Source organism: Rhodnius prolixus, unplaced genomic scaffold, assembly GCF_049639745.1.
Source record: "Rhodnius prolixus isolate KJV_2025 unplaced genomic scaffold, Rpr scaffold_9, whole genome shotgun sequence".
Classification (NCBI taxonomy): domain Eukaryota; kingdom Metazoa; phylum Arthropoda; class Insecta; order Hemiptera; family Reduviidae; genus Rhodnius; species Rhodnius prolixus.
Window position 1 is genome coordinate 22061850 of NW_027411604.1, and position 25166 is coordinate 22087015.

General features: G+C 36.8%; 1 protein-coding gene across 3 annotated transcripts in view; it reads right to left on the reverse strand.

Moving 5' to 3' along the window:
- LOC141454032 (uncharacterized) overlaps positions 1–25166 on the reverse strand; it is a 403048-nt gene that overhangs the window by 319398 nt on the left and 58484 nt on the right. Inside the window, exon 1 of one of the 3 annotated variants that reach the window (XM_074127803.1) lies at positions 12493–12626. The exons of the other annotated variants lie outside the window; for them this stretch is intronic. Within the exon in view, the coding sequence (XP_073983904.1) occupies positions 12493–12524 (32 nt within the window). The 5' untranslated portion in view covers positions 12525–12626. Of the gene's footprint in view, positions 1–12492; positions 12627–25166 lie in introns of those variants that run through there. 3 annotated transcript variants of the gene reach the window in all.

The following is a 25166-nucleotide window of genomic DNA, read 5'->3' on the forward strand; positions in this document are numbered from 1 at the left end:
TATTGGCGCGAGGAAATCGCGCAGCCAGCGTCGATTAAAATTTCGAACAGGATCGTTGGGAAGAGTATTTAACAAGATAGCTGATGGGATTAATGGGTTTGGACAGGGGTTGCCAAATTTTTTTGATCATGAAGTCCTATATAATTTTTCAAAATCTCCATCGACCCCCATAAAGGTAATTTTCAGTTAATTAAAATAAAACTATCTATTAGGTTCTGTGTTTGTACATTTATTTTATGATTTTAAGTATTTATTAAAGTAATTTTACATGGTGTAACAATAGTTTTATGAAAAATATCTTAATGTTGAAATGCTAATAAGTAAAGTAACTGCAGTATTGCTTCTTAATTAATGAGATGGGTGTGTCTGGTGTTTCTTTGCAAGATTCGCTATATTGGGTTCGAAATTGCTTTTTCCTTCGACCCCCTGGCTCAGATCGACCCCTACTTTTGTTAAATAGACCCCCAGGGGTCTATTTATAGAACACTTTGGCGACCTCTGGGTTAGGATGGTCACAGAAGTTGAGAATGAAACTTTTTGTAACGAGATGATATGAAATCCTTGATGAGTGGTCCTTCAAGATTAATATGGATGATGGGACTAATCCTATTGTACCCATTAATATGGGTTTTATTTTTAAGCAAAGAATTTTATGGTTGGAATTATTAAAGAATGTAAATTACATTGGAATGCTTTAGTTCAAATTGGTTTCAGTAGTGAGATGTAAATAGGTAATTTTATTGGTTTTTGTTAGGCAAAATTGTTATTACCTAAAAAGGCTAAATTTATAATAAAATTGGGTATTATTGCTTTTATTATTTAGAGAATCAGTTAGTTTTTCAGCAAATTCGAAGTTATTTTCATTTGCAATTATTCTCTAACGATCCAAACAGAAGCTACGAGGTCTTAAATTAAGTAATGAGACTGATTTTTTTTAAATTTTTTTATTCAAAAAGAATTACAATTCTATATTGTCACCTTCAAAATAACTTCCTTCTGAAGCCACACAGCGCTGGAGACGTTTCTTCCACTCCTCATAGCAGTGCTCGAACTCCGATACTGGAATAGCCTACAGCTGGTCGGTTACAGCCGTTTGAATGTTTTCGACTGTCCCAAAATGAGTTCCCTTGAGGTGATTTTTCAACTTCGGGAAGAGAAAAAAGTCACAAAGACTCAAGTCAGGCGAATAAGGAAGCTGAGGAGCCACAGGAATGTTTTTACTGGCCCAAAAACTCGTTTATTGAAATTGCTGTGTGAGACAAGGAGCATTATCTTGATGCAACACCTACTTGTTCTTGATGTTTGGTCTCATACGAATGACCCTTTTTCGAAGTTTTTCAAGAACCTCTCGGTAAAAGTGTTGATTGACCGTTTGACCTTGAGGAGGTAGAAACTCTTTGTGGACGATTCCGTGGATATCAAAAAAACAAACCAACAGTCGAAAACATTCAAACGGTTGTAACCGACCAGCTGAAGGCTATTCCAGTATCGGAGTTCGAGCACTGCTATGAGGAGTGGATGAAACGTCTCCAGCGCTTCAGAAGGAAGTTATTTTGAAGGTGACAATATAGAATTGTAATGCTTTTTGAATAAATTTTTTTTAAAAAAATCAGTCTCATTACTTAATTTACAGACCTCGTATTTTATTTTAATTTAATTTAATTTTACGTTTTTATTATTATTATCGACGTCTGTGGCCATTAGCGCCTTTATTTTATATTATTCTTTAAATGACTTGCTACAAAGATATATTTAAAATCAATAAAATAAATAAATGCCAGAATATAAATCCCCCAAAAACAGTTGCAACCATTACGAGAGTCAGATTTATATAATATATAAAAAATATATATATTAAAGAGAAATGCCTGATTAAATAAATGCGTATCGTATTTTTATCTCGGACAGACTCCAAGGGATATCATAGAATTGTTCACACATTATTTTTTTTACAGTGAAAGCGAAACAAATTAGCTAGATTTATAGTGTGGTACAGTGATTACAAACTCTTGTTATTACCTTATCATTCAAGAAACTTACATAAAATTTCAAATGAATTAAACTAAAAAGAGAGCAGTCTGCAGTTATTGTATAAATAATTAACAGAAAGGTAGAAGAATATTAAGGAATAATGAAAGGGCATTTATTAAGAGAAAGAAAGTACGAATAATGTGGCAGATGATTGGAAAGTTGGCCACAATAAAGTGCATAATTAATGCAGTTGAAGGAAGTCATTGGGCCTGCACTAATATTAAATTATCTAAGAAAGGCTAACGCTAGATAGTTGAATGATTTTCTAAATAAAGAAGAAATAACAAATTCTAAAAAAGGCTTAATAATGACGCTATTCTATTTAATAGGAAACAGATTTCTAAGAATGAATAAAATGCAATACCAAGAAGCTCGGTACTGAAGAGCAAAGAAAGTTGTGTAGAAGACAGAGATAGATTTATGGCGTCGATTTGCTAGGATAGGATAAGAAATGAGTGAAAAGGGAGATGATGGAAGGTAAAAGAAAGACATGTGGAAGACCATTCGAGAAAGGTTGCGGCAATTTATGGTCGTGACTGCAGAATAGAAGATCAGAACAATTTTAGATTGATCCCTGCAGGACGGAAGAAGGTTTAACTGGGTAACCACCAAAAATTTTAGAACCATAAGATTCATTTTCACCTTAGTCTAGTTCGCCGCTCTAAAATGTATTAAAACTCCCTAAACTTTAGTTCTTCAGGTATATGATAGCGGAAGATGTTACAATATGAAGATATGATGATGTTCTTGTTTTTTTTTACATTACTGGAGTTTGGGAAGAGTTGGATACGGATAGATTCAGAAGGAAAACATTTTCTGTGTTAGGTAGGTGTAATGGAAGGTTTATAGAATTTGAAGGAATGGTTAAAAGACCGATTGATATTTTTTAAATGCAATAATGTAAGTTTTAAACCGAGGACTGTATGAAGGGTGAACTGGATGGACCAGTAGCGGAAGGGAGGCATTTGGTTTACCGATGGCTCCAAGATGGACTGTGGAACTGGGTCTGGAGGTATGGGGTTAAACCCGAGGTACTCATTGAGAGATCTCTTGGGATATACGCCACAGTCTTCCAGGCCGAGGTTTTTGCTAATAAAATATTTGCTGAGGAAAACCTGCGAATGGAACCTAGAAATAGGGAGATTCGTATCTTTTCGGACAGCCAGGCTGCACTGAAGGCTCTTGTATCCTTCAGAATGACCTCTTCCCTGGTTTGGGAATACAGGAAGGCCCTGGTACTACTGGCGCGGCACAACAAAGTTCGGCTGGAATGGGTGCCGGGTCATGTGGGGATTGAAGGGAATGAGAAAGCTGATCATCTGGCTAGGAATGGATCTAACACTCCTTTCATCGGTACGGAGCCTGAAGTGGGGATCACTAGGAATCCGGTTCGTGCGGCTCTCAGAGATTGGATCTAGAGGGAGCACGACAAAAAACAGCAAGACTATGATGCCTTGGCTGTGTAAGCAAAGAACCAAAGAGACCCTGTGCTTGGGTAGAAATCAGATTACTCTGATTACAGGCCTATTCACGAGGCACGGTAAGTTCAGGAAGCATCTGCGCAAGGTGGGGCTTATTAGCTCGGAACCATTGTGCAGATTATGTCAGGAAGAGGAGGAAACGGCCTCTCACCTGTTGTTCGATTGCGAGTTGCAATTGAGCGTTTGCGCTATGAAACCTTTGGAACGCTGAGGCCGTAAGGAGATAGTAGCGCTAAAAGAACTAGTAGGGAAAGTCCTCAACCTCTTTAGTAGGGGAGGGTTCGCTTACCAGAACTAAGAAGGGGCTGGCACAATAAGTCTTTTGTGGCTGCGGTGCCGTGGGGCGTAGGTTCCGTCCCGTCTATTATCTTATCTTACCTTAATGTAAGTTTTTAGTTTAAAATGTCAGAATTTCGTTCCAATGATGTTCTCTTAAAGAAGGACCCCCGGAGGAGTCCAAAACGTCGAAAATATTGCGCTTCTTGGGCCCCCAGCTAACTGCTGTACAACAGCCAAACAACCAATTAATTCATCAATTAAAGCCGTTTAATTTATGCAAGCAATTCTCAACACGAACAATACTTCCTTTTTAGTTTTTCCGCAAGGAAGTAATAAAATAAAATTACAAAAATTAGGCACGAACTAATTCACATTTGGAAAAAAAAAAAAGCAAACAAAAAATGATTACATGCAACCAAAATTGATGATCGGAAAGGTTACAACTTCCTCTAGTGATGAGTAACATCCTCAACAACAATTAAAATGTTCATCACGTAACCAAGCGAATCTCTTATTTCCAACAACTCTGGGCATAACACAGGATGATGCCATTATTCAAAGTGAAGTTTCTTATTTGGAATCATCAACTAGCTACCATCATCTCTTACAAGTTTCAAGCTATTAAATCATTTCCTACAAAAGTTCGAACCGCGTTACATCTTTAAATACTACCCAATCATGTAGATTGCCACTTCGTAACGGTGCTTTACCATTATTGCCATTAGTAAAATTAGTACGGAACATTTTGGAAATATGATTACAATCGAAGTGTTCAGAGCTTATTTACATATATGATACGTCTTCTGCCATAATATCTCTTCTTATTCATCTTCTTCTTGTTTGACTTATTTATTTGCTAACCACAATCAACAGAAAAATGTATCAATGAATCTTAAAATAAGAACTCTTCTTGACTGGTTCAGCTGGAGAAGAGAAGCTGCCCACTGACAACACTCTCGCAGGAGTTCATTACATTACTGTCGCAGATGATCACGAGGCCAACAACGTTACAATCGACATGGAAAGATGATTCGGAATCGTTGTAGAAACAAGATTTTGAACAAGAGAATTTTGTTCCGAAAGGAAGAGTGGGTCAAACAATTTTGGATATTACCCACATTAAAAAGAATAATGGCCATCGTTTTTGCTAACTGATTCATTGATTCAAAAGGAAAAAAGATTATTGCCAATTTTAGACATACTTTTTGCAATATTTTTTGCCAGGACTTATGACTGTTGACAATTATTATAGTCTTTACATTTTTTACATCAAAGATTGGTGAGACTTCAGTCAAAGCTATTTAAGTACAATTTTTGACTGAAATTGGAAATAATCTTCCTTCCTTTTGAACTATAACAAGTTTCTAGTTCAACTAGAACAAGGCAAAGAACAAAATACCGCCAAAGAAAATCGTCCACATCTTTGTAAACTTGTCTCGCAAAAGAAGAAAGACTAAACTTAATTACAGCTACCACGCGATAGGTTCTAAATATTAAGAACTTACGAGGGTCGTTTGAAAAGTCCGTGCAAAGTCAGAGAGATAGCACCACTGGCGCGTATCGAGGTTATGTTTAGTTAGCAGCATCTCTTGGAAGAACACACACCAAGTTTCAGTTAGATCGGTCTATTTCTTTGTGTTTGGCATTCGTTTGAATCGAGGAAGTCGAGTGATTTTCAAAAAATGGACGAAAAAGAATTTCGTGCGTTGATTAAACACTACTTTATGAAAGGCAAAACGCCTGAGGAGACTAAAGAGAAGCTTGATAAACATTATGGTGACTCTGCACCTTCGATTAGAACAGTTTATAAGTGGTTTCAAAATTTTCGGAGTGGCCATATGGGCACAAGTGACGCTGAACGTTCTGGACGCCCTGTTGAGGTTACTACTCCAGAAATCATTGATAAAATCCATGATATGGTGATGGATGACAGAAGAGTGAAGGTGCGTGAGATTGCTAGGGCTGTGGGCATCTCGAATGAACGGGTACATAATATTTTGCATCAACATTTGGACATGACAAAGCTATCCGCAAAATGGGTGCCGCGATTGCTCACGCTTGACCAAAAACGAAATCGTGTGAAGTGTTGCAAGGACGGTTTGCAGCTGTTCCAGAAGAATCCGCAGGACTTTAAGCGTCGTTTCGTCACTGTGGATGAAACATGGATACATCACTACACTCCTGAGACCAAAGAACAATCTAAACAATGGGTTACCAAGGGGGAATCTGCGCCAAAAAAAGGCGAAGACCGTTCCTTCGGCCGGAAAGATTATGGCGACTGTCTTTTGGGATTCGCAAGGAATAATCCTCATCGACTATCTGGAAAAGGGTAAAACTATTACAGGTGCATATTATTCATCGTTATTGGACCGTTTGAAAACCGAGCTGCAAGAAAAACGCCCACGATTGGCCCACAAAAAAGTCCTTTTCAATCACGACAACGCACCAGCTCACACCTCAGCAGTTGTGGTTGCAAAATTAATGGAAATAGGGTTCCAACTCGTTTCACATCCCCCCCCTATTCTCCAGACTTGGCTCCCTCGGACTACTATTTGTTCCCCAATATGAAGAAATGGCTGGCGGGAAAAAGATTTTATTCAAACGAGGAGGTGATTGCAGAAACGAATGGCTATTTTTCAGACTTGGACAAATCCTATTATTCGGAAGGGATCAACAAACTAGAGCAGCGTTGGACGAAGTGTATAAGCCTAAAAGGAGACTATGTTGAAAAATAAAAAAGGTTTGCCCCAAAAAATTAAGTAGTTTTTATTTTTGCACGGACTTTTCAAACGACTCTCGTAGATGTGCACAGGTATGAAATTTTATATGTATAAAAACCAAGTCCTAAAAGATCTATCGCGGCTCCCGAGAAAAACGTGTCCCAGTCATATTGAGCGCAGTAGGACTGATAGGTTAACACCTATTTAAAACTGCCGACAATGCATGTGCCCCAGCTTGAGGACAAAATATTATTTTATAAATGCAAACAAATCAGCGCCCTTAAATGTAGTGCATAGATTACCACCTACGCAATCTTAAAAACAAAATAAAAATTGCTTTAAATATAATAAATTCTCAATAAAAATAGAACATGACAAAGATATTGTAATGTAAAATAAGTTTAGTTAATTTATATTCATATTACTTGAAGTTGAACGTATTTAATTCAATCTATGTAATGGAATTATTCATTCAATCATATGTATATGTAAAAATAGAAATTAAATTGTTTTTTATACGATGTTCAATTTTCATTTAAATGGCAGTCATGCCGCTAGGTATATATAACAGCAATTTCGGCGTGTTGCTAGCTAGATGTACGATTAGTTGTAGAGGAGATATGCGTGACCTAAAACCAAGGGGAACGTGCTTCTATCACTAATTTTTTTTTACACTACTCTTCTAACTATACTAATTTATATTATACTAGACTATTTTTATTTATCTATTATTAACTGCGGAGCATTCTTTCTGGTTACTTTTGTTCTATGTTATTCTGTATTATAATTACTATCATTTATATCGCTGGTTAGTTTTTCACCTTTTACAATCTTTATCTTGTAAATTCTGATTTTTTACAAAAGTTTATCTTCTGGCCTCTTCCTGGGTATTGTCTTCGTTCCTTTCCATATTTATTTCTAACAAACTTTTTATCTTAGATTTTGGTCCACTCTCTAGATTTTTTTTGCATTAATTTTCACCCTATCTCCATCAACAACGACACAAAAACGCCTCGAGGTAATAATTTAAAATGGAAGTGAAATACCCTATTCATGTATCTCCTCCTTTTTCTTTTTATTTTGCAACAAGTAAAAATGCTGAATAAGTGAGAATATCCGTATATGTATAATACACACCAAATACGGCCACATTAACTCGGTAACGTGAACAGCAAATAACCAGCGTTGGTAGCCATTAGTCAGTAACTGTAACTGCCTTCGGGGCTGAAATCAGCGAGGAGGGTTAGTCGGGAGTGTTCAGGATAAAAGTGAGCGGATTAAAGGATTGTAATGGGGAAACTAATTTGGCATGAAATTTTAAGTAGCAGGATTGAGAAGAGTCTACGGACAGAGAGGGAATAATTTGCTCGGTGTAGATGGTGAGGTTGAAGGCATAAATTGGAAGGTTTACTAGCTTTTTTTTAAGGATTCGAGATTGAAAGGGTTTCTATTCGGTTGAGGTTAGTTCGTTTGGCTGTACCGTACAGTTCAAGTATACAGGGTTACTAGGAGGAGAGTTCGAAACTTTAATGTCTAAAATGAGAAGGAACAAAAAGAAAATAACAATTTTTGTAGCGATTTTAGGTAGGACCTTACCTATTGTATTTTATTACTACTGAGTTTTAGTGCTACTGTATTTTTTACTTCCTTTTCATAAACAATAATTGTTTAAAACAAAACGATACTTCTCTTTTTGTTCCTTCTCCAAAAATTGAAATAAGAGTAAATTGATCAGTGAAAAGTCGGTTATGCAACACCCCTCTGTTCGGGGTAGGGTTTTATTAAAAACAAAAAAAAAATCCATATCGTCTTGAAGCTCATTAAATGCACAACTCTTTTTTGTAATTGGGTGACTCCTTGTTTTTTTAGACATTAAACTAAAAATTTCATTGTTTATAAAAAACGTTTTGAGGCTCTGGGTTAAACAAATTTATAAGAAATTTAATGCTATTTCGTTCGGAATAAGCAGGTTTGTTGTAGGATAAAGGATAGAAAAGTTACGGCCATTTTTATGGTGAAAAACGTGAATATCGATGGAAAAGTTAAATATGTAAATATCTTGGACACTAATTGAGAATCGGGCCATATAGAATATTTGTTGTTGCATTTGAGCTGCTGAATCACCTCCCGAAGTTTCGACCACTCCACCGTGAACACCCTGTATATACGAGGTGTGGCTATTAAATAACGAGACTAATGCTGCTACAGAAGAACTATGCATGCGCCAAATCCTAACGACCTGTCAGCTGTGCAGCGTAAAGCCTTCTCTTTCCATTGCAGCGTCTCACGTGTTTGTAGAGAAATCTGTCCTGACCGGAACCGTCGTTTGTGTAAGAGGTGTTAGTTTCGTTTTGCCGAAAACATGATACTACACATGTAGTAGAGCAACGAATTGTCATGAAACTTGATAAAACCGCTACTGAAACTTATCTTTTATTAAAAGAAGTTTATGGCGATGAATATTAATCACGTGCGCGAGTTTTTGAGTGATTCGAGCGTTTCCAAGATGGCCGAGAAGACGTCGGGAGATGATGACCGCCCGGGTCGCCCTTCCACGTCCAAAACGGATGAAAATATCGATAATAATTAATGAACATTACTACCGTGAGGTGCTTGCTCAACTCCGTGAAAGAGTAAGAAAAAAAAAAACGACCCGATTTGTGGAAGAAGTAATCATGGGTTCTCCATCATGACAACGCGCCGGCTCACACTGCATTGTCTGTCAAGACGTTTCTAGCCAAGTACAACATCCCAGTTTAAGGCCATCCGGCTTATTCGCCTGACCTAGCTCCATGTGACTTTTATCTGTTCCCCAAAGTCAAATCTGCATCAAAAGGTACACGATTTCAGTCCGTTGAAGTTGTGAAAGAAAAAGCGGCACGCGTCATGCAGGAGCTCGCAGAAAAAAAGACTTCCAGCACAGTTCCGAACAATGGTAAATCCGCATGGAGCGTTGTAGCGATAGGGGAGGGGTGTATATTGAAGGTGATAATAACTAAATGTGTATAAATTTAAAATAAAATGTTTTACAGCAATAGTCTCGTTATTTGATAGCCGCTCCTCGTAGAAACGAGTATTGTACATTATTCTTTTGTTCATTAAAGTCAATCGAATTTTCCAAGCAGTCATATTTGTCTTTAATCTAACAACCTCGTTTGCTCTTCATTCATCCAAATAACTATGTTCATCCTAAACAATCATTCCTTTAACCATCTTCCACAGTAGCTCTCATTTGCATGTAGATCTTTTTACATTGGTTAAAGTTCTGGATATTTCTGCCGTACTCCACACTTACAACTAAAATACAATAAATAGAACACTAAGAATGAATATTAACTTCCTTAAAGCTAAAACGTCTCACTGGGAAATGTTACCATAAATTCCATTCTACGGTAATGAAAATGTCGACTAGAATTTCCAAATTTCCAAATAAAAAGAAAATCGGGGCACCAAATTTTATAATATTAAGTCATATAAACGAACATTAATTACATCATACGTACGTACGAACGTACAAAAAGGAACTCCAAATGAAAACGTACTCATCTCCTCTCTTTTAAGGGCCCTAAATAAAATTTTACTGAAATAATATTTCAAATAAATGTCGGAACCCACTATGAGTACAATGAGAACTTCAATGAAAATTTGTTAAAAGGCCGTTACGAGAAAAACTGAAAAAAAAAGAAAAATTGAAATTCCTCAAAGAAAAAGAGCTATTTCCGGCCAAAAAACACTTGTCGCTAATTTTATATTTGCCACCTCCAAATTTACAAATAAATTTTCATTTTTAAACGAGTTGTAATTTCCGGTAAAAAATTGTTTTCAAAAATTAGAAATTATCGCAATAATTTCGTTTATTTAGTAAGAGGAACAAAAAAATGCGTGTGGTGCCTTGATCAAATAATCAAGATCATTACACACTAACAGCAGCATCATTCATGTATAATTGAAGGCCTCGTTATGAATGAAAATTATAAGAGATAGGAATATATAAAAGACTTATAGCTGAGGTAAAAGAAAACACAACTAAACTTCAACACAATTGACCTCGAAAAAAAAAGAATTAAGAGACAACAAGCAAAAAAACAAAAATGTAAGTAGAGGAAAGGAGGAAATGATGGTAGAAATAAAAAGCGAATAAGATGTATAAAGGAGAAGAACAGGTGAACTTGACCCTAAAGATGAAGAAAGAGTAGTGTAGCTACAGCCGCAACGACCAGTCTGCTGAAGGTGAGAAAGGTCGTTCAACTTCTAACTATATCCAGATACGCGTGTTCCAACTATATCTGCGCACTATATCCTCTCAACGAGCATGTGCGCACCGCGAATTAACTACAATACATTATTCTTATTATTTTCAAATTATAATAAAATATAAAACTAATTTGAAAATGATTTCAAAAAAGAAAAAAAGATTAGCTATTTAGAAACTGGTCTATAACAAAATTAAAAAGTCAAGGCCAATACGCCAAAATAACCTTTTAATAAAGGAATGTTTTGATTAGGTTTCCAACAGTGGGATGGATTCAAGGGAATGACACAAACTACATGAAGCAATCTCCTAATATTTTCATACGAATTAAAACAGATCCGCGTATTGTCATCTCCGTTTTCCGTGTGGTTCTTTGGTGGTTTGGTAGGAAAGGCAAAATCAGACCTCTACCTCTTCGGTAACCCTGGGCCGACTCAACAGAAACGGCATATGAGGGCAGTATTTAGGAATTCTTCAACTTGTGGAGAGGTAAAGGGTGTTATCTTAAGAACGTCTGGGGATGTTTACTGGGAGAAAGAGAAGGGCATATGGCGCTAAAGACTAAGATACACCAAACTGTTGCTCACTTCTCTGTACAGCACTTCCCTAGCATAATCCATGGAATCAGGAGATTCCTACCGAAGGAATGGATGGTCCAGCGGTAACTAGGCCTACAGCTTCCAGGCCCCATTGGGGTAATCATCTTTTCATAGTTGACTTGAGCTTAGGAGGAGGTATAATATATCTTAAAGGTCGCGGAGACGGAAAAGAAGAAGAAGAGTTTCTTAAGATCAAGAAGTTGCAGATTTAAGGGCGACCCACCAGGCGCCAATTACACATTCAGTTCACTTTTCAGCACCAAAAATCTATATATACTATATTTTAATGTATAAGTGTTGAACGTCAAAAACTGCACGAAAAAAGAGTAACGTTGAAAAACACCCAACTTTGAATTTTTTTTTCTCTTTTTCTATATTTTAATTATTTTTTGTCTTCTAAAACTATACCAATTTTAAAATTTAATTTGCAGCCTTCTTAAAGAGAACATCAGAGGTGTCCGAAACGTCGTACATTAAGATAAGTTTTTTGTGCCCAATTAACTATAGCATTTTGTAAAAAGAAAATTTAAATTTAGAATAAATAATTTGAAATGTTATTTAAGTAAGTAACTGATTTGTAGTACAATATATTAATTTCTTTTATCAGCACACTCTGATTTGTCTTCTGGTATTACAAATTTAGAAATACAAATAATATAAAAGAATAGAAAATCTCATGAACGAAAAGAGTAATTAGGTAAATTAAAATATTATCTCACTTGGTATAAAGATACGTTTGGACCAAACTCGAGCCTAGCACAAGAGAAAGAACTGTAATTCCTGATCATTTTTTGCAAACTGTATTCCTTCAGTTGTTCTAAGAGCATTCTACCGATACATGCTCTTTGGAAAACAAGTCTTAACATTTTTCTGTCCTCATTTCTCCAACATTAAGCTGATTAAAATCTATTTTCTTCATTACCGAAGGAATGAATAGATTAAAACCTTGGGATATTATAAACTAAGCCCATGCAACGATTTATCTCCGAATCAATAAAGCTTAAAATCATTAAGCCTACAGTGACATGGTTAAGTTACATTTAAATCATTTAAATTTGGAGAAAGTTACAATTGAACAAGAATTGTAAGCTTTAAAGTACGTTTCAATGATATTGTTTTAATAAATTTACCTTGAGTAATGTGTAATTAGGAATTCCAGCATTTGACACACATCTAATCACTCTATTTATCAACAAACCACATTATAAACAAAAACCTAAATATCACTCACTGTGAATAACACGAAAACAACTTTTAAAAAACTGGTCTTTAAAACTGATTACTATCACTAAAAACTCAGGAAACAATGGTAGTTAACTAATAGATTAATAATGGCCTCCGTTAACTGAACATCAGCTGATATTATTTAGGGCATCTGAGGAGATAAAGCAGTGTGGCCAACTTAAATATTTGTGAACTGTAAATATCAGTGCACTAGTGTGACAAAGGAGTAGGTTATAACCACTAAATAACCAGCACATGAAAGTTGCTTTCTTTAACCTGCAGTTTAACCTCAGTTTTATTCAAACTTCTCAAAGGAAAATATTTAATACTGCACAAGGTAATTGTTTGTAAAACTTAATATTATTCATTTAAATTTTTATTTTTTAATATCACAGAAAAACGTTTGTAATATAGTACGAGGGTCGTTTGAAAAGTCCGTGTAAAAATAAAAACTACTTAATTTTTTGGAGTAAACCTTTTTTATTTTTCAACATAGTCTCCTTTTAGGCTTATACACTTCGTCCAACGCTGCTCTAGTTTGTTGATCCCTTCCGAATAATAGGATTTGTCCAAGTCTGAAAAATAGCCATTCGTTTCTGCAATCACCTCCTCGTTTGAATAAAATCTTTTTCCCGCCAGCCATTTCTTCATATTGGGGAACAAATAGTAGTCCGAGGGAGCCAAGTCTGGAGAATAGGGGGGATGTGAAACGAGTTGGAACCCTATTTCCATTAATTTTGCGACCACAACTGCTGAGGTTTGAGCTGGTGCGTTGTCGTGATGGAAAAGGACTTTTTTGTGGGCCAATCGTGGGCGTTTTTCTTGCAGCTCGGTTTTCAAACGGTCCAATAACGATGAATAATATGCACCTGTAATAGTTTTACCCTTTTCCAGATAGTCGATGAGAATTATTCCTTGCGAATCCCAAAAGACAGTCGCCATAATCTTACCGGCCGAAGGAACGGTCTTCGCCTTTTTTGGCGCAGATTCCCCCTTGATAACCCATTGTTTAGATTGTTCTTTGGTCTCAGGAGTGTAGTGATGTATCCATGTTTCATCCACAGTGACGAAACGACGCTTAAAGTCCTGCGGATTCTTCTGGAACAGCTGCAAACCGTCCTTGCAACACTTCACACGATTTCGTTTTTGGTCAAGCATGAGCAATCGCGGCACCCATCTTGCGGATAGCTTTGTCATGTCCAAATGCTGATGCAAAATATTATGTACCCGTTCATTCGAGATGCCCACAGCACTAGCAATCTCACGCACCTTCACTCTTCTGTCATCCATCACCATATCATGGATTTTATCAATGATTTCTGGAGTAGTAACCTCAACAGGGCTTCCAGAACGTTCAGCGTCACTTGTGCCCATATGGCCACTCCGAAAATTTTGAAACCACTTATAAACTGTTCTAATCGAAGGTGCAGAGTCGCCATAATGTTTATCAAGCTTCTCTTTAGTCTCCTGAGGCGTTTTGCCTTTCATAAAGTAGTGTTTAATCAACACACGAAATTCTTTTTCGTCCATTTTTTGAAAATCACTCGACTTCCTCGATTCGAACGAATGCCAAACACAAAGAAATAGACCGATCTGGCTGAAACTTGGTGTGTGTTCTTCCAAGAGATGCTACTAACTAAACAACCTCGATACGCGCCAGTGGTGCTATCTCTCTGACTTTGCACGGACTTTTCAAACGACCCTCGTATGTATAAACTTAATTTTGTTAAATTGACACTTTTGGTGTTTATTTGTTCATCATTAATTTATTTTACTGCAGGGTATATTACGTGTAGGTTAGAAGGACTATTACATATAGGAAGAAATATTAATTAAAAGGAATGTGAAACGAAAAAGACTCCATAGTTAATGATTAACTTGAGGAAAAATAATTAAATATTTGAAAGATAGTTTTCAGACCACAGATAAGAATATACCTTGAGATTTCTTACAACAATTCGCAAAAAAAAGAAAAACATCTAAATTACTAAATACGGGCGTTATTCATGATAAATCCTTCTTTAAATGGGAATTATTATTTATACATATTATAAATTGGTAATGCAATATAGTTTTTACTAACTGTATATTCCTCATTTTAAAAAAAATTGAAGAACAAAACAGCATTCTTTCTAGGCGTCAAACGATTAATTCTTCACTGACCATATTACGATACGAGACAAAGAGAAAAACATAAAATACAAAAAAAAAGTGTAGAAGATGAAGCTGATGTGTTTCTTGATGAATACTGGATGAAAGATGGTATCACAGCATCCATTAGGCTAGCTTCTTTTTTCTACTTCTTCCTGTCACCTTTCGACAACAACATCGTGAACACAATTTCTCTGTTGTTCCTCCTTTTAACCCGCCTTCAACAGGAATAAATTCTTCCATTATTATACAACTTTTAGTTCCAGAAGTGTCCGTGTCAAATCGTGCGACTTCTAGCTTTTACTCACGACGACTCATCCATCTCAATTTCTTAATGTACTTTATTACCACAAAGATCAAAATGTTTTAAAAAAAATAGCAAAACACAAAATTTCCTTCTTAAACGTTGTAAGACGCATGATGTTAGATTTCACATTTCCGTTTCTTCAAGATTTATGACCTGAAAAAAGGTCTTGTAAGTATTTTACGTTCTCTATCTAGGTGCCATGAACCAAGCTTATTTTCGCTCACTTTTTCACGTTTTTTATACAACTTCCGTCAGTGAGAGAAAAGCATACAGGAAATCATATTTTTACACATTATTTTTTAAATAAAAATGTACACCCTTTTAAAAACTTTATTTTTTAAAAAAAATATTGATTTAATTCATTTTCATTTCACGTGTTCCTTGAGAAGGTTCAATGAAGCCCCCTTGTTAGAGTCACTTTAATAAAATGACCCCTCTAATTGTAAACAAAACCTTAATTTTTTGATAAAATTGAGTTAAACAACTTAAATTAGAACTCATTTCGAGAAGGCAAGCCGTTCACTCCTTAAAACCAATCACACCTTAAAATTCTCGAGCCTTGGCTGCAGAAGTGGAGAATCAAAGTGTATGAATTGAAATCTAAATACATAGTATTCACTCTAAACAAGAAAACTCTCCCTCCTCTCTCCTTCCACAATACTTCTATACCAATTACTAACCAAGTACGATATCTCGGACTACATCTTGACAAACACGAGACTCAAACGAATTGACGTCAATCTGAGGTTCAAAATGTTGAAAAGACTACTCGACAAACGTTCTAAACTGACCCTGATGAACAAACGAACACTACAAACCGCTCTACTTGCCCCAATATGGACGTACGGAATACTGCTCTACGAAAGTGCCAAAAAAATCGAACATCACACAGTCTAAAATCCTGAAAACAATAGTTAACGCTCCCTTCTACGTCTCCAATCACACAATACACTCTGATCTAAATATTCCTCTCGTCTCTGAAATAGCCCAATCTGGCTACTTAAAGCCACCCGCAACTCTAGACAGTCATTACAACTCTCTGATTAACAATAATGTTTACCAGAACCAGCCACATTGCAGCGGTAACCATGCGGCCATCCCAACACTTAACGTCAATTTCCAAGAGTGATTGTTAACCACTAACCCTTTTAATCACAAAATGCTCGCGCGTCCAGACGCTGAAAGTGCACTGAAAAAAAGCTTCGGGCGCTAATGTTTTCACATGTAAGACATGCCTTTAAGTTTTAAAGAAGTTTCTTGAGAAGATTGGTGTAACCACACTTTTTCGTGTGTACTACTGTATGCAGTGAGTGAATCTGTACAATACTGAAAGCATCTAACACTTAGAAAACTTTAAAAGTTCGTGGAAACTCGGTCATTGACCACAAAGAATGGGAAATGCCGTCTGAAAGTCTAAACACAGATATTTTACTAAAGAAGAGCAGAGTTTTTCTTGCCTGTTCACCATTTTTCTGTTATAATTTATTTTCAAAATAACTTAGTATTGTTTTATCAAACTTTGTTTCTTCATATTATTGGATTATCAATTCAAAAAAAAAAAAAGTTGAAGCAATTCGAAGGAAGATTAATTACAAGGTTGTCAGTTCGAATGAAAACACAGTCCACCTGAGGCTTGCAGAGGATGGCACTTATCCAGATTGGCAAAGTTCGCTAAGTCTTCCACAACAGCAACTTCATAACGCAGTTTCGACTTGAGTAATTTGGAATAATTATTATTCTTACAGCATTTTTTACTCCCCCAACTTTTTAAGGGTATTAAGTCTAGTAACTTTTTTTTTTTACAAGCATTCGAACTTTATTTTTTAATTTCTTTATTTAGTTACAATCAACGCATTGCGTTATAAGCAACAAGAGTAACAATAAGCAACATAGAACACACAGAGTGGAGAAGTTACCCAGCGGTAACACTCCATTAACATTCTACATTCTACTGACTCTCGTCATCAGAGAGGAGATCGAGAGGCCACTCACTGTCTTTTAAGACGTCTAGAAGTGTTGACTGGAAATGCTTTAGAAGATAGATGTTGTACCAGTGGACTGGGATTGCGTAAAGGAATAAGATAGTAAAATACAGGAGGAAGAGTGATGCTTCGATGAGTGTAGGTAATGTTTTGAGATTTTGTTTCGTTCAGTTTGATAGCCCATTTTTTGGAACCATTTTTTTAAGGAGGTGAGGTGGGACTGAAGGTTTCTGTGTGCTATTAATGGAACAATATTAGTATACAAGATGCAGTGAATTCGAACTTAAATCTATAAATTTGAGCAGGTTTTTCCATCCTTTTTTTCTGCATTCTCTATCCATCCCTTCCTAAACTTTCCTTTATACTATGTAATGAAGGCTTTAATATAATTATTACACATTGACACGAGACCTGCACATTTTACACATTTAAACTTCATGATTGTAATTATTATTTATATATTTATAATAAAGTCCATTTCTATCTATCTATCCGAACATTTGAGAAGTATTTAATTATTACCAATATTATACAGTTTGTAAAACCGTACGTTAGGCAGAAATTTAACCTAACAAGAAAGCATAACCCCAGCCACTCCTCAGATACTCCTCAAAAAGCTTTACCTATTCCGGAAGTATGTAATCTTTGCTGCACGTAAAGTTAAGAAGTAGAAAATGTGGTTAAATCCACAGTGCATGTTAATATATTGTGATTTTATCCGTCGTTTAGGATCGCTGACTGGTTGTGGACATTCAGACATCATCAGTGGTAAATTAATCTGTTTGCTTCAGTTATTTCAACTATATTTTTGTTCCCGTCTCGCACGATATTTCATGATTGAGTAGAGGGAGGTTACATGGTGTGTTGTAGTTGTACTTTATCTGGGAGGCAAAACACGGAATTATTCTTATTTCATTTGAACTGGGAATTAAGTACAATTAAACATTTAATCCGAACAGCAACTGAGGGGAGAAAATCAGTCGACTTCAATTTAAGGTAGCACTAAAAGATAACTTGATGGTTCCAATTCAGACTCTTCTTTCAGACATAAAAACTCAAAGTAAACTTCTAGTTCTAAAATAAAACATAAACAGAATGTTTAAAAAATGAAAGAAAGCTACTCACATTTACCAAATTTACTAAACAAGTTAAAGAAGTAATTTAGAAAGATGAGATTATAAAGAAAGCTGTTAAAGAAAGCCAGATTGAATACTGGTAGCGAATTTTCAAAAATATTCAAAATTAATTAAGTAGAATGTGATACCGACAGAGGAGATTTCACGAAGAGGTTTTAAAGGTCAGCTTTACAAGATGATGACAGAATTCCCACAATCCGCATCATCTTTACAAGTGAAGAAAGTTTTACTACTTTATAATACTTTATAAATGAAATAATAGCGATAATGATAAAAAGAAAATGGAAGTTAATAAACAATGATAATGATAAAAGGAAAAATATATTGAGTCTAGACTAAAGAGGGAGACCCAGAAAATAGGCTAGAGTACAATTAACAATACACGTTCTAAAATTATAGTATGTGAAGTGTGCGGAGTCACTTGTCACAGCTAACATGATTGATAGTTGAGACGAGTGACGTCATCTGCATGGAGTCATCAACTGCATCCCGATCAAGTGGTGAGAGGGTTGAATTTACACAACAACACCCAGAAAACCCTACATCCCCAGGAATACACTTTTAGTTAGTGATAACCGCCCTGCTTTCAACGGGCCACTTCACGTTCTACTGATTTTATCCAACAAATTTGTTTAATTAATATTTTGTAATATTAGTTTTTGCACCTTCAAATGGCAATTAAAATACTAAGTAAAAAGTAATGCCTATTTAAACAGGCGGCCTTTACGTCCAACTACCAAATTAGGTGTTGTGGACGGAGTCGACTAGCAAATTATACTTTACTATGAATTCTTCTATTAACCATTAAATAAAATTTAAAGCCTAAATCAGGCATCGAACCCATTACCACAATACATAAACTGCTCCACAAAAAAAGTGGCGCACTTTGAAAAAAGCGTTTATTTTTTGTTTTATCACATTTTGGGGAAAGATTATTAGTTTTAATTGTTTTCATAAACTGTCTGGGAACAATTAATCGAATCAAGGTCCTAAGTTTCTTGTAAATAGAGAAGCAATTCCTCGTTTAAACCCCTTCGGTCTTTTTGTGTAAAGAACAACATGAACTTTACCTCAACAGTAAATAAATTTATTGACCTCTACAGTTGCATTTCGACTTTTTTCAAACTGAAAGCATTGCAAACTTTCAATTACAGCAGAGCAAGTGGCCTGTATTATTGCATTAGTTGAGGATGGACAGAGTCAGCGGTACGCAGCACGAACGTTAGGGTTGCCTGAGACCACCGTCCGTAGAGTCATCCATTGTTACCGGGAGACAGGCCTCTGCACTCGCAGACAAGGTTCGGGTCGACCAAGAGCCACAGAAGCACTTGATGACCGATTTATTAGAATTCACACTCTAAGAAATCGTACATCAACTCCTTCTGAAACTGCTCAAAACTGCTTACTGTTCGTGGAGTTTCAGTCAGTGCCGAAACTGTACGAAGAAGGCTCGCTGAAATGAATTTACGCCCTAGGAAGCAAGCCACAGGACCATTGCTCACCGTAGACCATCGGAGAGCCCGTCTAGAGTTCGCTAGGGAACACCGCAACTGTCTGAGAACGATTGTAGAAACGTTCCCTTTTCAGACGAGTCCCGTTTTGCTCTCTACGCACCTGATGGGAGGCGACGAGTTTACTGAAGGCCTGGGGAGCGCTACGCTCCGTGCAATATTTCTGGTAGACTACCATTCGGAGGTGGTTCTGTGATGGTGTGGGCTGGGATTTCTATGGGGGCTTAAACTGAGCTCCACGTGTTCAACAGGGCAATCTTGAATGCAGATTTGTATGTGAGGGAAATTTTGCAGCAATATGTGATACCCTATGCACCATTTATTGGGGAAAATTTTATTTTTATGCAAGATAATGCCCGATCACACACTGCCGCCTGTGTTGTTCAATATCTCCACGATACTGGCATTCGTGTTCTGAGATGACCAGCACGCAGCCCGGATTTAAATCCAATTGAACATCTTTGGGATGAGCTGGATAGGCGATTAAGATGGAGAAATAATCCTCCCAGGAGCTTAGAAGAGTTGCGAGGTGCTCTGGTGGAGATATGGGAGGAATTAACACAAGATTTCGTGAGAAATTTAATAAGGAGTATGCCGAGGAGATTGGAAGCAGTAATGCGAGCAACACACGTCACTAAAATTCTTTTTCTCTATTTTTAATCGGAAGAAATACTTTTTTTTCAAATTCATTTTTTGCCGAGAAGTACTTTTTTGTTAAATTAAAGGTTTTTATTTCTTTTAGATCATTTTTTATTTTATTTTAGCCCTCCCGTAACTTTATGCTTCTTATATTTGCTAACTAAAATAAAATGTAGAACAAAAAAGTTACAGAGAAAAAAAATAACGCATTTTTAAAATGCGCCACTTTTTTTGTGGAGCAGTGTATTTAGCTTTACGAGCCTCGGCTCTAACCCGCTCGGCTATGGAGCCACCTCTATGGATGGAGCTAGCTGACCTATTGCCCAAATTTTTTTAAAAATTTATTTGTTAAGTTACACCAGCGCTAGATGCACTATTAGTAACAATGACAATAACTGACACCATTACAAACTCACTAATCGAGGGGAGAAGTTACCCAGTGATGACACACCCTAAGTCGTCTCCCAGGATTAGCTACTCTCTTTAGCAGAGAGAAACTCGCGAGGCCACTGGCGTTTTAATCGTCTGGGAGGATGATCTGGAAGGTGATGAGACGATAAATGGCGGTCAAGAAGATTGTAGAGTGAGAGTGCAAGTTCTGATGAAAACTTTTTGTAGCGTTGTTCGTGCAACCTGGATCTACAAACCAGGAATTTCCAGGTCTGTGTGGATAGTTTAGATTAGGAAACGTAAAATGGAGCCGTTAACGATATTGCGGAGAATTTTAGACTGAAGAGATTGAATTCTGTAAAGATTGGAGCGTTTCGTTGAACACTACAGTTCAATAGCAGTACGTCCAGGTGGGTATCAGTATAGAATTGTAAATCAGTGGTTTCTTATTAAGTAAAAGATTTGAACGTTGGTCTAGTAATCTTTTAAGTAGTCGATAACGCCTGTTAACTTCAGTTCGTTTAAGTCGTGTGTGCCGGATTCAAGTTTCTATGCAGAAGGAAGCGATTAAGGCCATTAAATCTAGTTTTATGGCTGGAATTTTAGAATTAAAGTTTTTATTGCATAGAATAAAAAAAAAAAAATTATTATTTTATGTATTTTTTTAGAGAAGGGTTCAATCCCATAAACCTAAACCATTAAATGGGTGAATAGTACATTAATTTTCAAGTAAATTCTCACTTCCGGTTAGATCAAAATTCGGTAAAGTGTTACATCCTGGTATTTATGGAGGTTTAAAATGTAAACCTTCTTATCAGATTTAGATAAAAATTAAATGCATTATGAATATAATAACAATATTTATGATTAGTAATGAAATAGTAAAACGTACCACTTACACAAAAGGTAAGACGTAACCAACAGATTTCGAATAGGCAATGTTGAAAATAGATTTCACTCACCTGAAAAAAAAAATACATTTTTGGTTACATAAATACCCCACACATAGATTTTTGAAAGTAAAATATATTAATGCATTTGGTAGTCTGAAATATTGAAAAACCTACAGCCGGCACTAATAAACAGCTTTGTGTTAGTTAAAGATTCTACAAACAGAGCTTCGCCCACACTGTACTACTCTTAAAGCTTCGTAAGTCACAATAAGAATAATTTACTGTAGACAGAGTGAACAAGAGAGTAGAGCCAATCCTTCTTCTGTATTCACTGTAGGCAGGGCTTATCCTGTATGGTTACTTTTTAATGTAAACTAAATACTCAATAAAGGAGAACAATAGCACAGATAAATGTTTGTGTATATATATAAACTAACAATGATCTTATTCCAAAACGACCGACACAAAATATCTGTAATGAAACAATAATATTGAATGAAGAGCAAGAAGGAGGCTGGGTTAGAAATCTTTTAAATTTATACCGTTTTAAAGGTGAACGTTTGGAGTGAATCAGGTTGGGTTCACATTCGAGGTTGTTTCACTTAGGCAAATCACAACGTTATTAAAAGCGAATATAATTTTTTTTTTTTTCCTATGATTAAGGCGCCTCAACATCTAAGATTTTTCCAGAACACAGCCGGCCTCTGGACAGTGTTCTCTCGTTACAGAAAACACTGTCCATCACCGGACAGTGAGCTGTAAGAAGCTCCTAGGAAGAGAAAATCTAAGCTGGATCAGCAGCTGGATTCGAACCCGGTACCTCCGCGTGGGAATCCAATACGCTAACCGCATAGCTAATCCCTTCCCTACGAATATAATTGTTACTATTTAAAATATCTCTTTCGACTATTAAAATGAAATGATTACATTTATAAGGTATGAATGATGTGGTTATTCTTTGTAACTGCGGATAGTGAAATCGCCTTCAAGTTGGTCAACGGGCTTGCTTCATGAATAAGCAGACGTTGACAAGGGGAAGAAGAAGCAATGAGTGTTCCTCACAGCCCCTGTGATGATGCGCTATAAGAAGAGTAAGTCGTCGCCACTTTGCAATGGGAGAGAACTCAGAGACGTTTTTGACGGAGTATAGAGCTCTGAAATCTTGAAAGATAGTCGATCTAGAAGAAGGATGCCCGAAACTCATTCCTGGCTCAGGTGACCATTAGGATGATCTCATGTCTTTTTCAATGGAGATTGTAGATTGCAATCGGTTGGGTCTGGTGGAGCCTGTGTAGGATCTGACAGAAACAAGATGAATCAGCACTGCAATTATTGTGTTAGTGTGAAGGGCTATTCGGAGAAGTAAAAATCCGCGCCTTTATACTTCCTTTATGAGCTTATCTCCAAACTTCGAAGTCTGATTAAAGAGACAAGGTGCTCAAATTAGCAGGAATTGTGAGTGGCGTTGGCGAATGTTTTTTCGCTAATCCTTAGCAGAATCTAAGATAAAGCTGAGGAATCCGAAGGCTATGAGTGAAAACTCCAAGAAAAAACTGATTGATGATGGTGTAAGATAATCCATCTAGGAGAAGGATACCACCAAACACAAATTCCTAGCCTTCCAAGTTGATGGGTTAGACCCCCGTCTCCTCGACTAGTGTAAAAAAAAAATTACTTTGTGAAAACAAATCAAGAATATGGACGCCCCTAGGCTTTGGCAGCAATTCAAGAAAAAGAAGAAGAAGACGTGGAAAATGTATAAGTAAATACGTAATCGGAGATCATTGACGACGCCTGGAGCTTTTCCAGTGCATTGGAGGCCATCTGACAGTACTCTCTTGCGACAAACAATACTCTTCATCATAGGACAGGTCTGCAAAGAGACTCCGTAGAGGACTACCCAGTAGATATGAAAAGTAATCGATTAATACGTTCCCCTCAATTAGCAAGTAGCCAGACGAACAACCCCCTTTCAAAACAGGCTCCGCCATGTTATAAAATGAGTTATTAACCATAGTGATTCAATTAAATGTTATTAATTTTGAATTATTGTCTTTTCTCGCCCAATCAAATCATTTGCTAATAAGTTAACCAGCAACTTTATTCGTTCTGTACAGTTTTTTTTTTAAACACGTAGTTTATTAATAAACATCCTTGCACACGCTGAGACATACGAGGGTCGTTTGAAAAGTGCGTGCAAAAATAAAAACTACTTAATTTTTTGGGGTAGACCTTTTTTATTTTTCAACATAGTCTCCTTTCAGGCTCATACACTTCGTCAAACGCTGCTCTAGTTTGTTGATCCCTTCCGAATAATAGGATTTGTCCAAGTCTGAAAAATAGCCATTCGTTTCTGCAATCACCTTCTCGTTTGAATAAAATCTTTTTCCCGCCAGCCATTTCTTCATATTGGGGAACAAATAGTAGTCCGAGGGAGCCAAGTCTGGAGAATAGGGGAATATGAAACGAGTTGGAACCCTATTTCCATTAATTTTGCGACCACAACTGCTGAGGTGTGAGCTGGTGCGTTGTCGTGATGGAAAAGGACTTTTTTTGTGGGCCAATTGTGGGCGTTTTTCTTGCAGCTCGGTTTTCAAACGGTCCAATAACGATGAATAATATGCACCTGTAATAGTTTTACCTTTTTCCAGATAGTCGATGAGGATTATTCCTTGCGAATCCCAAAAGACAGTCGCCATAATCTTTCCGGCCGAAGGAACGGTCTTCGCCTTTTTTGGCGCAGATTCCCCCTTGGTAACCCATTGTTTAGATTGTTCTTTGGTCTCAGGAGTGTAGTGATGTATCCATGTTTCATCCACAGTGACGAAACGACGCTTAAAGTCCTGCGGATTCTTCTGGAACAGCTGCAAACCGTCCTTGCAACACTTCACACGATTTCGTTTTTAGTCAAGCGTGAGCAATCGCGGCACCCATCTTGCGGATAGTTTTGTCATGTCCAAATGTTGATGCAAAATATTATGTACCCGTTCATTCGAGATGCCCACAGCACTAGCAATCTCACGCACCTTCACTCTTCTGTCATCCATCACCATATCATGGATTTTATCAATGATTTCTGGAGTAGTAACCTCAACAGGGCGTCCAGAACGTTCAGCGTCACTTCTGCCCATATGGCCACTCCGAAAATTTTGAAACCACTTATAAACTGTTCTAATCGAAGGTGCAGAGTCACCATAATGTTTATCAAGCTTCTCTTTAGTCTCCTGAAGCGTTTTGCCTTTCATAAAGTAGTGTTTAATCAACACACGAAATTCTTTTTCGTCCATTTTTTGAAAATCACTCGACTTCCTCGATTCAAACGAATACCAAACACAAAGAAATAGACCGATCTGGCTGAAACTTGGTGTGTGTTCTTCCAAGAGATGCTACTAACTAAACATAACCTTGATACGCGCCAGTGGTGCTATCTCTCTGACTTTGCATGGACTTTTCAAACGACCCTCGTAAGAGAATAATTCTGGAGCCAGGGAACGAGAAGAATAACAGTCTGACAGACTGCAAAAATATAAAAAATAAAAGATCAGAGGAGACAAGCAATTGGCTCGCTCCA